General features: G+C 34.6%; 1 protein-coding gene across 1 annotated transcript; it reads left to right on the forward strand.

Annotated features, from left to right (window-relative positions):
* Nucleotides 1–1624: 1624 nt before the first annotated feature.
* On the forward strand, nucleotides 1625–7131 carry LOC104909048 (hypothetical protein). Its single transcript, XM_010698231.4, has 9 exons — nucleotides 1625–2046; nucleotides 3305–3821; nucleotides 3947–4061; nucleotides 4155–4220; nucleotides 4718–4806; nucleotides 4912–4999; nucleotides 5495–5725; nucleotides 5820–5921; nucleotides 6426–7131. The coding sequence occupies exons 2-9, from the start codon at nucleotides 3334–3336 to the stop codon at nucleotides 6822–6824; spliced, it is 1578 nt and encodes a 525-aa protein (XP_010696533.1). The 5' UTR covers nucleotides 1625–2046; nucleotides 3305–3333; the 3' UTR covers nucleotides 6825–7131.
* The last annotated feature ends 7175 nt before the right edge of the window (nucleotides 7132–14306 follow it).

Below are 14306 nucleotides of genomic sequence, written 5' to 3' on the forward strand. Positions count from 1 at the left end.
AAATATCCTTTCCGATTTTATGGAAAATATTTTTGAAGATAATCTTTTTGGTAAAAGGATTTTATTTTGGTTTATTAATTAAAATATTTTTAAATTAAATCAAATTTTATAATTACTGTTTTAAGTGGTTGCTAAAATTAAGGGAGCAGTAACATGTTTATCTCCCATGTTTAACATTGATCATGGAGATCACGTTCCTCCGGGTAAGGAACATCATGTGATAATGGTTTTATCACTGACACATGTTATAATCTCACATTCTAAGTTATTACTACTATAAATACTAGTGTCTAAGTCCAATTTGTGTTTGACCAAGTAGTTTAGTGAGTTTAACTAAGTATCAATGCCTTCATTCTCTCATAAAAGCCATATGTTCTTCGCCTTCTTACTCTGATTTCCCTAAGCTATTATTGATCAATTGTATTTGATTTTTGGGGTAAGGGGACTTTGAGAGAAGTTTTAAGTGAAGTGAGTTAAAGTGAGAAAACTTCAAGTGAAGTTGAGAGGAACAGTTGTTTAGGAACTTGAGTTTAGGAACTCAAGGTGTGCCCCGTGAGTAGATATAGGTTGTAACAAAGATGTTTGACCTAATTAGTGAAAGAGCTGAGTTTAAAATCCCTAGTGATCGAGGTTGTTTTTTCTTGTTGGACCCAAGAAGTTTTCCTCGTAAAAATACCTTGTGTTCCTTTAGCTTGTTTCTTTGTTTAAGTTTAAAATTTCGCAAACAGTTACATTTATTTCTACACATATAATTCACCCCCCTCCCTCTTGTATTGTTCCTAGTGAAATAACAATGATTTTTAATAATTTTTACATATATGAAACTAAAACATTCTATGACTCACATGAATACCAATAATTAGAAAATTCGGACTATCCTTTCAAAAAAAAAAAAAATTCGGACTAAATATTTAGTGGTCCAATCAAATCTGGTTCTGACAAGAATTAATAATAAGTTGAAATAAAAAATACTTCCACTATTTTCTTAATTGCACTATTTTGTTTGTCCCAATGGTCATCAACCAACTTTGCGAAACTATCTCGCATCATTATACAAGAAAAAAGCATAGTCAAGTGTAGTCATGTTAGATTCATCTTCATGCAAGAATTTCATATATACATAGTTTTTTAAAACTTGTACGCAATTAGAGATATTAACTTTCAAAAAAGCGCTTCAACGTTGAGAGGTTGTTTTGGTATGGAAAAATTTGATGTAGGAAACGAATTCAAATAAGCATTTTCATTTCTAATTATTTGGTAGGAGTGTTAAGTAAAATACCGTTTCCGGAAGGATTCACAATCCCCCCATTTCTTACCCTTATCAAACTAGTGGAAATAAATCACGTTTTCTTCCTCAATCATAAACCTATCAATTGTTTCTATTCCATTAAGATATCAAACAACTATTTAAAATAACAAGTATTATTTCAAATACCTCTCCATGTCCAAATCCTTTCCATTCCGTTTCCATTAATCATACCCAGTGCTCCTGAAAGCAAAATGGTGCAAGCAATTAAAAGAAAGGTGGATGTAAAATATAGTATTAATTAATGGCTCATCATTCCAAAAACTTTAATATCATTGTCAACTGAATATCTTATAAATTCTCCTCCAACTAATATTCAACTCCATAAACACACACAATAATTCTCCCAAATCCCAATCCCACCCAACGTTGAAGCTCGTGGGGTTGATTGATAGCATTTTGATACTCCAGTCTAGTCTCCATACTTGTCAAAACTTCCATTTCTTTACTCCATTTTTTCAAGTCATACCGACAAAAAAGAGGGTCTTCGTCTTCCTTCAAAACTTACCACGCGATTTCCTAAACTTTTGTTGTTTTGTGTGCCGCCGTGTTTCCCCGTATTTGAACGTCTTATTACTAGACTTTTTGTAACATATTCCAACATTTGCTGCTTGACAAATTAACTACTCTATATATAAGCAATTAATTGCTAGCACTTCTAAGCTAAGCCAAATCTTCAGTTAAAACAAGAACAACAGATAAACAGAGATTTTTGTGATTCAAACACTTCTTTTCATCAGGTACTACTCCATTTTTTACCAATAATAAGTTGCTAAGTTTTCTTTGTTGGGGAGTTGGAAGATTTTGGTATTGATAAGATTTATATTGGGTGGTTGTTTGTTGCTCAATCTACTATATTTTTGTTGTTAATTTGTTTGGATCATGTGGTTCTTTACCTTTGGGAGGTAGGTGGGGTTATATATGCTGTGTTGTTTTCTTTTAACTAAGATAACTACGTTATCCTCAACAGTTTTTCGTGTTTATACTTTTTGTTTTGAATTAATTGTCACGTTGATTGTGTAACTTAAATCAGTAATGTGAAAAATGTACGACAGTATAGTATTTGGAAGTAGTGATTCATATAGTTTAGAATTTCAATCAAGGGGTACCTTGTAGAGTTTCACCAAAACTTTAGAGGATCCGGACTTCGTCGATTGAGGGATAGTTCTTGCAATATTTGCTTTTTAATTCTTGTTAAGTGGATTGCTCTTTATTAAATTTTATGTCGCGAAATTCTCTCACTTGCTTTGAATTTTTTTTTTATGGGATCCTACTTGTTTTGTTGCATGAAGAATTGAAGATTAAAGAGATAATCTTAAAAGAAAAAAAAAAGATAAGAGGGAAAAAAAAAAGTAGAGGTTGGACAATTTTCTTCTCTAGGGAGATAGGTACTAAAACAGGCCTACAATATGGGCCTATGGGCTGAGTTTCTATCTAAGTAGAAGCGCAAGGCTCAAATCCTGAGAGTAGGAGATAGCTAAGTGGTTAGAGCATCTCTCGCGATTCTAAGAAATTTTGGGATCAGTCCTCACCTTTGACTAAACCCTCTTTAGTTTCCCAACTTTCTTACCAAAAAAATGTTGAAAGAAAACATGTTGATATGATTAAGATAAAGAAGCAACTTGGAAAGATTAGATTAGGATAGCAAAAAATTGAAAACATAGAGAATATCAAAGGAGAAAAGGAGTGTGATGGAATAATGGTTTGACAATTTATTAAAATGAGTAGCTCATTTTCCACATTACAAAATTAGTTGAGTAAATTACTGGGTGAGCTTTTTTGTACTTATGATACTATTAGAATAAGGGAATGATTTGGGATAGCCAAAAGTTATACAAAAGTATATCAGCATATTTTCTCAAAAAGATGAAGGCTCAACTTATTTAATCAGTTAATTGCAAACCAATAAAGACTAATTTATATTCTTTCTTAATTTTCTAATAATATCCTACTTCAAATTTGCACCTACTAATCACAATTATTCTTTTTCTTGGTCAGCAAATTTGTTCTCAGGTGGAATATAATCTATGGGATTATCTGTTTCCATATTGGTTTCAGCATGGCATGAAATTTTGAGTCAAAAATTGTTCACATTAGTCTGCAATGGCAGCCTAACTTCAAGAGCACGCCGCTTTCCAAGCTTTAAGAGAACAGATTCCTTTAAAAAGACTCAATCACCAAGAACTCCAGAAACAGATAGGAAGAGCTCAAATATGGGTGCAAAGAATCCTACAAATTTACAAGATTATAAGCCTCAAAACATATTGCTTGAAAAATCACCTTCTTTTAACACACTAGTTCAAGAGTATGATACTACTAATATGTGTAAATCGAGTTCTAATGGTTTGATTCATAAGCCATTGCCTGCAATCACGCTTCCTGAGCCCGCGATACTGTTCTCTCCACGCCCAGTTTCTGAGCTTGATGCTGCAGCTGTTACGGTTCAGAAAGTGTACAAGAGTTACCGGACTCGAAGAAACCTTGCTGATTGTGCTGTTGTTGTTGAAGAGCTATGGTTAGTGTCAAAAACATACTCCCTCATTTTTTTGATATAGATTTTCGAGTTTGAATTTGACCATTTGGTTTTATGTTATAGTGCAAATTTGATTCATTTGTTCTATTCTGGATTATTTTGTGTAGGTGGAAGGCATTAGATTTTGCTTCACTTAAGAGGAGTTCTGTGTCTTTCTTCAATAATGATAAACAAGAAACTGCTGTTGCAAAATGGGCAAGAGCGAAAACTAGAGTTGCCAAGGTATTTATATTACAGTGAATGATTCAAATGTGAGAAATTTGTACGTTCGATGTAATTAGTACCTTTTTAACACTGATTTCTTCTTTCTTATAGGTGGGAAAAGGTTTATCCCAAAATGAGAAAGCTCAGAAGTTAGCTCTACGACATTGGCTTGAAGCTGTAAGTCCTTAAACTTGCCTTACATCAAACATTAAGCTGTTGATTATTCATGTTGCGAACTTGTGATGATTATTGTGAAACACTCCTGTTCTAAAAACATATAACAAACAGTTTTAAGACGAAAAATCTCAATCATGGTTCAATTATTTCCATCATTTAGGACCACCTCTGTAGGAAAAAACTTTATCTACCCAGTGGGTCAATAACCCACTACTAATAGAAATGAATAAATAGTGGAATCCAACTCATCAGTTCTAATAGTTTTTTAATACTCTATTTCTAGTGGGTTAACTACCCATCGGGTGGATGTAGCATTGCCCACCCCTGTACTATTATAAATTTAAAGGTTGTTTGGTTAAGGCGGCTCAACGTGTATTGCAGAGTATCAATTTGTAGTTAAATGTGCTGAATTATTGGTTTTAGAGTGTTGAAAAATCATATGATCTCATCACTTATCAATCAACTGAGTCACTTTCTTGTCTTTGTTTTTGTAACAGATTGACCCACGCCACAGATACGGGCACAACTTGCATATTTATTATGATATATGGTTTCAAAGCGAAAGCAGTCAACCATTTTTTTACTGGTATGTATTCCTTCAGAAATTCCTGTAAATTACCCTTCTATGCAAGCATGTATGTCAATTTAAGTAAGAGACTAAATTTGCACAAACTTGTTTTTGTTAATGAAGGTTGGATATTGGAGATGGGAAAGAGATAAATCTTGAGAAATGTCCGAGGACCAAACTTCAGCAGCAATGCATCAAATACCTTGGACCGGTACTTAATCCCATTTAATAAATTTTTCTTCTCGTTTTGTCACATGATCTATTGCTTGCTATTTAAGTAGATGGGTGAGCAGCATGTGATAGCCTAGTGGTATTGGCATCACCTCCGATTCCAGAGGTCAAGGGATCGAGTCTCATCCCTTGCAAGGAGGGATCCCCAATTCCCCCCTCCCTTGCAAGGGACTTCATCTTACCTTATAAAAAAAAATTTACGTAGATGGGTGGTGTTCATTTTTTTGTCTTGTGTCCATTCTTGGTTGTTCTAATGATATATCGAAGAGACGAAGACTATATCAAAAGTAAAATATTAGCATGATATGACAAATTGATCAATCTATGTGGGTCCTAGTTAAGTTCATGATCAATATGTGTCGTGTCAATATCGATCGTGTAATTGTGTATTCATGTCGTGTAATGTCATAAATTGTCACCTTTGTATGAATCTGGCTATTTATAGATATCTGACTATGGCTTTGTATGAATTCAGAAAGAAAGAGAAGCATATGAAGTCATTGTGGAAGACGGGAAGCTTGTCTACAAACATAGTGGAAACTTAGTTGATACTGTGGGGGAGTGCAAATGGATATTTGTCCTAAGCACATCAAGATTGTTGTATGTTGGACAGAAAAAGAAAGGCCAATTTCAACACTCTAGTTTTCTGGCTGGTGCAGCTACAACTGCTGCTGGACGATTAATTGCTGATAAAGGAGCTCTTAAGGTACATTAATATATGTTACTATAAACAAACTCCGACTTTGGATGAATCGTGATTTACAGATTATTAATCAAGATTTCGACGTTTATTTTTACAGGCTATATGGCCATACAGCGGCCACTATCTTCCGACTGAAGAGAACTTCAAGGAGTTCTTGAGCTTCCTTGAGGATAACCATGTTGATCTCTCCAATGTCAAGGTACTTGTTTTAAAAAAGAAATCACATGATAAGCATATCAATAAAATCAGGCTGTGCGTGGAGGGGCATTATGTTATTGCTATGACATAGAATAAAACATGATTAGAATCGGCGAATGTTAACTGATTTGAACTGATTAAAGCTAATATTAGCTGGTCGAAAATGATTTTTACTAATGAGAAATTTTTTCTTACTGATTGAATTTAGTTTTTGCCAATCTGCATCAATTGGCAGCCTTCTCTGCACCTGAAAAAAATTAAAGGAGGAAAAGAAGCAGGATTAGAATTTTTAAACCCAAATTTACATATAAGAATAACTTAAAAGACACATAATTGAATTAATCTTGTGCATGAATCAAATAAGAGTTTAAGACAGACATCTTTCATTGTATAATGTTGATATACTACATTTCAATGCAAACCTGAAATTGTTCAAATCATAATGTACCTATTTCATATTAATGAGTTTATTAATAATGTTTCATATCAACTGTAACTTCTGCAGAAGTGTGCATATAATGAGGAAGGTTCGTTCAAAGTTCCTGAAGACGAAAGTTCCCCAGAGAAGACTGCAGATGTTACAGAAGCAGAGACTGAAGAAGCTAAACCAGCTGAAGTCAAGACCAGTAGCAAAGATAAGCTTGAATCAGAACCATTCACATTTGCCAGACGCCTATCCTGCAAATGGGTCACTGGTAATGGGCCTAGAATTGGTTGCGTTAGAGACTATCCATTGGACCTACAATCTCGAGCCCTTGAACAAGTTAACCTCTCGCCACGCGTTACACATGGATCATTCACTGGCCCAATTCCATCTCCAAGGCCAAGCCCAAAGGTCCGCGTCTCTCCAAGGCTTGCGTATATGGGTCTGCCAAGTCCAAGAACACAGATGGCCGCGGCTTAAGTTTTAGACATGGTCAAGCCTTGTGCATAGAAATAATGGAGTGACATGAGTTTTTGATCAACCGAAGATATCTACTAAATTGGCACTTCTGGTGCCTACTAAATGTTTAGACGATCTAACTTATTTGTTCATTTGTTCATTTGGTTTCCCTTTTGCCACGGAAATCTTTTCTTTGAATTCTTTGTTTTAGTCAAAAAGGATGGTTCTTATGCATGTTTTGAAGAGAGTCAAAATGTGATCTTTCTCTTCATTGTATATATGTGAAAGTAAAGGATAAATGAAATGACATGTTTCCATCTTTAAGATACTTAGAAACTTCATTGTTTGTTTAGTCTTTACCCGGATATGACTTTCTGCAATGGTTATTAGGTTGAATTAGAAGACCTATTGGTCATTACTTGTGAATTGGGATGTACTAGTCACATAATGGATATTGACTGTTTGACCTTGCATTTTTTTAATTGAAATCTACACCTTTAAAATTCAGATTTGAGGCACATGTTTTTTTTTTTTTTTGACAATTAGTTGCTAGGTTCTTAGGCTTCCTTTCTAGCTTTTATAGCCAGATTGTGAACCTTAGAGACCTCGCTTCTCTTAACATGTGTACATAATTCACATGCAAGAGACCTCGATTTTTTTATCCTTCTCATTTTTCTGTGCGCGTCTTTCAATACATGTCTTTGAACATAAATATCTTTCATTATATATTAATAAAAATTATAACGATTGAATATTAATAAAGTATTGTGAAGGTGAATCACATCATCTTAGAGAGAGAAAAATATAAATCTCTATGTAATGTGTTATTGAATTTGTCTATCAATTACAACTTAGAAGACTATTTATAATAGAAGGTTTTACAAAGAGTATTAAGCAAGCTAAGTAACTAACTCTAACAACCTTATAACTAATTTGTAACAAACTTCAAATTAGTATTTATATTCAATCTAAGCTACATCCCACCCACCCCCCCCCCCCCCCCCCCCCTCAAGCTGGAGTTGGAGGTAAACCAGGAAGAACAAGGCCAATCTTGAAGATTAATAACTTATGATGAGAAGCCCCCAAGAGGTTTAGTTAACACATTTGCTAACTACATTTGGGACTGTAATAGCCTGAATTATTAAGCTAATATTAGAATCAATAATCCGTAATTAATTAAGTTAATGACGATTAAGTAATTATAATCGATACGCTCCGAATTTTAAAAGTGTAAATAAATGTTATATGAATTTGTTGCTAACGTGGATATTTTGTGTTATTAGTTAACTAATAACATGAGCTATGTGATAATTAAGTAATTTATGAGTTATGATAGGTACATTGAATATTGCCTCTGAATTATAGGATTTGCGTTAGTAGTTGATATCGAGGTATTAGCCGAGGAAGTAAGATTAAGGAGTTGATTAGGTTAAGATACCTTCATTAAGATATGTGGTATACTTTGGAGAAATTTAGCTAAGAATAATTAAGGATTAGGTAGGAATTAAGGAAGAAAATCCAAGTTGAAGCTTTAGAAAAATCTGATTAGTGCATAAGTAAGTGAAAGGACGATTTTACCCCTATTACTAAACCGGAAATGACAAGTTTGCCCTTACCCATTCTTCATATAGGAGAGGGGAAGCTCCTCATTCAATATCATCAAAATAATCTCACAAACAACCACAAGAAAACATTTTTTCTCTCTCTTCTTTCTCGCCATATCTGGCGTCTGTGCAGGGGAGTTTTGGCAGCTTGTTCTCTTGGGTTCTTTGCTCTGATTTTTCACATGCAAGCACTTCCCTAGATTCTTCAAGGTGTTGTTCATACTGGGTAGACGTTAGTTTTGAGGTTTCAACACTGTAAGCCAAAGAAAAACTAAGGAAGGTGAGATATGGCTGATTTTCAGCATGCATGAGGTATATCGGTTTTAAATTTGATTTCTTTGGGTTTATTATTAAATTTAAGGTGATGAATGTGTTTATTAAGGTCGTGAATTAAGGAAGAAAATCCAAGTTGAAGCTTTAGAAAAATCTGATTAGTGCATAAGTAAGTGAAAGGACGATTTTACCCCTATTACTAAACCGGAAATGACAAGTTTGCCCTTATCCATTCTTCATATAGGAGAGGGAAGCTCCTCATTCAGTATCATCAAAATAATCTCACAAACAACCACAAGAAAACATTTTTCTTCTCTCTCTCTCTTTCTCGCCATATCTGGCGTCTGTGCAGGGGAGTTTTGGCAGCTTGTTCTCTTGGGTTCTTTGCTCTAATTTTTCACATGCAAGCACTTTCCTAGATTCTTCAAGGTGTTGTTCATACTGGGTAGACGTTAGTTTTGAGGTCTCAACACTGTAAGCCAAAGAAAAACTAAGGAAGGTGAGATATGGCTGATTTTCAGCATGCATGAGGTATATCGGTTTTAAATTTGATTTCTTTGGGTTTATTATTAACTTTATGGTGATGAATGTGTTTATTAAGGTCTTAAGGAGTTTCTGGAGGAGTAGTACGAGTTTCTAAGCAAGGGTTAAATTCCTAAACACCAAATTAAGGTACACAAGAACCACCGTTAAAACTGATTTTCTCAATTTTTGTCTTAAAGCTTGTTTATGGATATTTTTGAGCTACGAATGTGTGTTTTTATGTGGAGAACTTACTGTATTGGTACTGAGTTATAAGTAAGTGATTTCAATATGTTAATTATACTTTAGGATTGATGATTTCGAATCAAAAACCATTGCATGTCAAGTTCCTCTTAAAAACCGATTAAACCGTGTTTCTGTTTCGATTGTGTTATGGTATTCAGTGCTTCCGTTGTTGTTACCCTTACATGATAACCTACTGTAAATACACTTATATTGCTGCTTAATGATCTTGCAACCTATCTTTTTCGTAAATTAAATCTAACCTCTTTTGAGAAGAAAACTACACCTAAAAACTCAACTATTCGCGTAACAACTCTTGGACTTGTAAACCCTTGCGTTTTCAAACCTTTCGATGTGTTTCTTTTGATGAATCCCTACTGTATGTACCTATATATGAAGTGAGAATCCTAAACCTTGGCTAAACCCAACTAGTCCTGAATTAATCACACCAAACCGAGAACCATCTAATGGACCTATGTTCTATTTGTGTGAAGTAATCTTTCTTATGATAAGAGTACTTATAAACCTTTCACCTACTGTCCTATCTTGCTAAACCATCCTTTAATCACCTTATTTAACTATCACATCCTTTCGATTCATGATTGTTAAGTCATCATTCCAAATATAGCGGAACTTGACATAGCAATTGCGTTTTCGAAACTTGTTTTGATAACTAAGCTAAGTTGATTATTAAGTTGGTTGATCAAGTATTGGCAAATAAGTTTTGAATATAATTAAGTTATAAGTTAAAAGCTATTTTTAAGGGAAGTAACTGCATTGACAGTAATGAACAATAATTGTAGAGCGGGTTTGCTCTTTAAGTTATTAGAGCGGGTATTGCTCCGGAGCGGGGATTGCTCTGTTATATAGGGTCATGACCTAGAAAGTCTTGCAAGCAGAAGTAAATAAAAGTAGGGAGACGTCCCTCAAAAGTTCCATTTATGTTCCTTTCCTAATTGAAAGTATTTTGAGTTTTGTATCGATATATTTAAGTGAGTTTTGAAAAAGTATAAGTATTGTTTTTGGAAAGTTATTTGTTATGATGTATGATTACTATTATGCTACCTAATTACGAAGGAGGATTATTATAATATTTTATAGCAAAGAAATATCGAGATTCATGGATTATGATGCTATTTAAACATTAAAGTCTAATTTCTGCCACCTTAATATTTGAAAACTACTAGTGGGACTTGTGTACCAGCGTAGCTGACTGTTTTGTTCCTTTGAACCTGTCCTGGTGGGGGCAGATTCAGTTGTTTTGCAGGAGTAAGCTGAAGGTCAAAGATAAACTTAATTTGGAAAGTTCGTGATATATGTTTTTTGCTGCTGCGTGATGTTACTGTATAAGTTAATTATGGGATGTAACTTATATTTTTGGACTCCACTTTTAATTATTTAGACTATGATGTAATAATTAAGTATTTTAAGTGGTTTTTCATAAACTATGCTCAGATATATGCAGGTTCTTAACCTTCCAAGGGCAGGGGGAGGTTAGGAATCTGTACTAACAGCATCTCTAATTAGTAGCTTATTCATTTAATTAATTATAGTTAGTCATAAGTAAGCTGCTAGCTAGGGAGGGCTGTTACAGGGACTAACATGATGAGTGGCAATAAAACCAGATGCAATATTTTTCTCGAATGTATTGAACATCAATGTGTAGATGTTTAGTTCTCTCATGAAAGCAAGGATTAACAGCAATATGTTGAGCACCTTTGTTGTCACAAAACAAAGGCATATGAGTGGGAATTGTGATGCGTGAGAATAGATTAGTGATCCATGTAAGCTTACTAGTAGTATGACTCATGCTCCTATATTCAGCTTCAGTGGAGCTCTTGGACACCACTTTTTGTTTCTTGGATTTCCAAGAAATAAGAGAAATACCAAGAAACACACAATAGCCAGTAAGAGATCTAGCTGAATCAATACAAGCACCCCAATCTGCATCACAACAAACATAAACTTGCAAGGTGGAGTTAGCAGAGTAAAATAGATCATGATGTAAAGTTCCTTTAAGGTACCAAGAACATGTTGTGCAGCTAAGAAGTGAGGAACTCTAGGAGCACAAAGGAACTGACTATTGAACAGCAAAAGAGATATCAGCGTGGTCATATTCAAATACAAAAGTTTGCCAATAATCCTTCTATAAATTTCAGAGTCTGCAAATGACCATCATGGGTATTGAGTTTGAGACCTTAAGGCAAGGGACAATCTGATATTTTACAGTCAGTCATAGCAGTGTTATGAAGTAAATCCAAGATATACTTTCTCTGATTGAGAAGAATTCCAGTAGAATCTCTAGTAACCTCAACACCAAGAAAGTATTTGAGGGGACCTAGGTCTTTAATAGTGAAGGCAGCATGGGGTTGTTCTTTGAGATGTTGAATACTTGAAAGATGAGTGCCGACAAGCAATAAATCATCCACATATGCCACCACAACAGTATAAGAATCACCATATTTAAGAGTGAACATTGAATAATTATACTTGGATTGCTGAAAACCAAGCTGAAGAAGGAACTTTGTCAACTCCAAATTCCATTTCCTGGAGGCCTGCTTCAGGCCATAGATGGACTTCTTGAGTTTACAAACCTAATGTGGTTTAGCTTTGGTATAAACCACGGTGGATGCATATACAAGTCTTCGTCAATAAACCCATGTAAGAAGGCATTATTAATGTCCAACTGATGAAGTTCCATATGACAAGCAGCAGCAATAGCCATAACAGCTGTAAATTTTGCAACTGGACTAAAAGTATGTTTATAGTCCTTGCCTTTGATATGTCTATCTCCCCTGGCAACTAATCTGCCTTTGCATCTTTCTACAGTCCCATCAAGATTAAATTTGGTTTTAAAAACCCATTTACATCCAATAGCTTTAATATTGGAAGGTAAATCAACAATATCCCATGTATCATTTTGATCAAGATCGAGCAGCTAACTCTTTTTCCATAGCTGCCACCCATTTAGGGTCATTCTTAGCTTGAGCATAAGAAGAAGGCTCAACATTTGACAGAACATTGGCTAAGCTAGCAAGAATGTCATTAGCTAAATGAGTTAACTCAGAACAAGTGAAAGCATTAAAAGAAGAAGAAGAAGGAGAAGTAGGAGGCAGATTAGAAGGAACAATAAAATCCTTCAATTTTGTGGATGGAATTTTATGTCTAATAAATCTTCTGAGTGGAGGAGCACAAGAAGAAGGAATAGAGGTAGGATAAGAAGAATGAGAAACTTCTTTAGGAGAACTAAGAAAAGAGAAGGAGCATTGATAAAAGAAGTAGAAGGAGAAATAGAGGGAGAAAAAATATTTGTATGTGAAGGAGGAGAAGAAAAGAAAGATGGAATATCATCATCATGAATGGTAAGACTAATCATGGAAGTAGACAAAGAAGTAATGTCTTCTATAGAAAGAGAAGAAGATTTTTGGAATGGAAAAACATTTTCCCGAAATTTAACATATCTACTTAGAAAAATCTTGTGAGAATCAAGATAATAGAGTTTATAGCCTTTTCAGTAATAAGGATACCCTAGGAAAATGCATTTCCTAGCTCTGGGAGTAAACTTATCAGAAGTTTTGCAAGAAGCATAGCACAAACAAACAATGATCCTTAAATGATCATAAGAAGGAACATGTTTCACAAGAGATTCATAGGGTGTTTTCCATCGTAAAACAGAAGAGGGCATAAGATTGATGAGATATGTAGCTGCCAATAAACATTCTCCCCAGAATTTACTAGACAGAGAAGCGTAAAAAGTAACGGCGCTGACAGTTTCAAGAAGGTGTTTATGCTTTCTTTCAACTCTGCCATTCTGTTGAGGTTTACCAGGAAGACTTCTTCGATGAAGTATGCCTTTATTAGCAAAGAGAGTGGTGCAAGTACCATTGTCACTTCTAATGATTTTAATAGAAGTGTTAAAATGATTCTCAACATATGCATTAAATTATTTTAGTAAAGTAGGAACTTGGGTTTTGGAATTAACCAAATGTACCCAAGTAGTTCTTGAATAGTCATCAAGAATAGTTAAAAAATAACAAGCTCCAGTCAATGAAGGTTGTCCATATGGTCCTCAAAGATCCACATGAACTAATTGAAAGATAGCACCAACATGTGAAGTTGAAATAAGAAAAGAGGTATTATGAAATTTAGCAAAAACACAAGGCTCACAATAAAAATTTAATGTATTATTAGGCTTATGAGGAATTGATAGTTCAAACATTGTCTGAGTAGACAAGTGGCCTAATCTAGCATGGAAAGTACTAAATGTAGGTACAGAAGTGCCAACATGAAAACTTTTATTGAAACAAGGAGAAGACACAACAGATGAAGAAGTAGAAACAGAACTAATTTTGTATAATCCAACCTATTGATATTCAATAGCATGCATTTCTTTAGTTGTAGGGTCCTGAAATTCATAGGAAGAGGGAGTAAACACAACAAGCAAATGATTTTGTGATAGCAAATTGCTAACAGAGAGTAAATTGTGTGTAAAAGCAAGAATCAACAAGACATCTTGGAGAATTATCTTATCAGTAAGATGAACAATGCCAGTAATATAAACAAGCTTGGTTGTACCATCAGGTAAACCAACCTTGATAGGTGTAAGCAATGTATTATAAGAAGTATATAAACTTCTATCCTAGATCATATGATCTGTAGCCCCAGTATCCATAATCCAAGCCACAATTGTTTCAGGACTCAACCGCTCAGCAGCCTCGTCACTTTCATACAGGCGAGTGAAGTGTGCGAAATGCGATTCTCCAAAAAGTTTAACACACAGATTCAGGAGAATTTTCCTATCAAGATCTTCTTCTTTTGCTAACACTGTTCTAAGGGGATTTGGTTCACCATTTTCAGGGAT

This window comes from Beta vulgaris, chromosome 8 (assembly GCF_026745355.1).
Source record: "Beta vulgaris subsp. vulgaris cultivar EL10 chromosome 8, EL10.2, whole genome shotgun sequence".
Lineage (NCBI taxonomy): Eukaryota > Viridiplantae > Streptophyta > Magnoliopsida > Caryophyllales > Amaranthaceae > Beta > Beta vulgaris.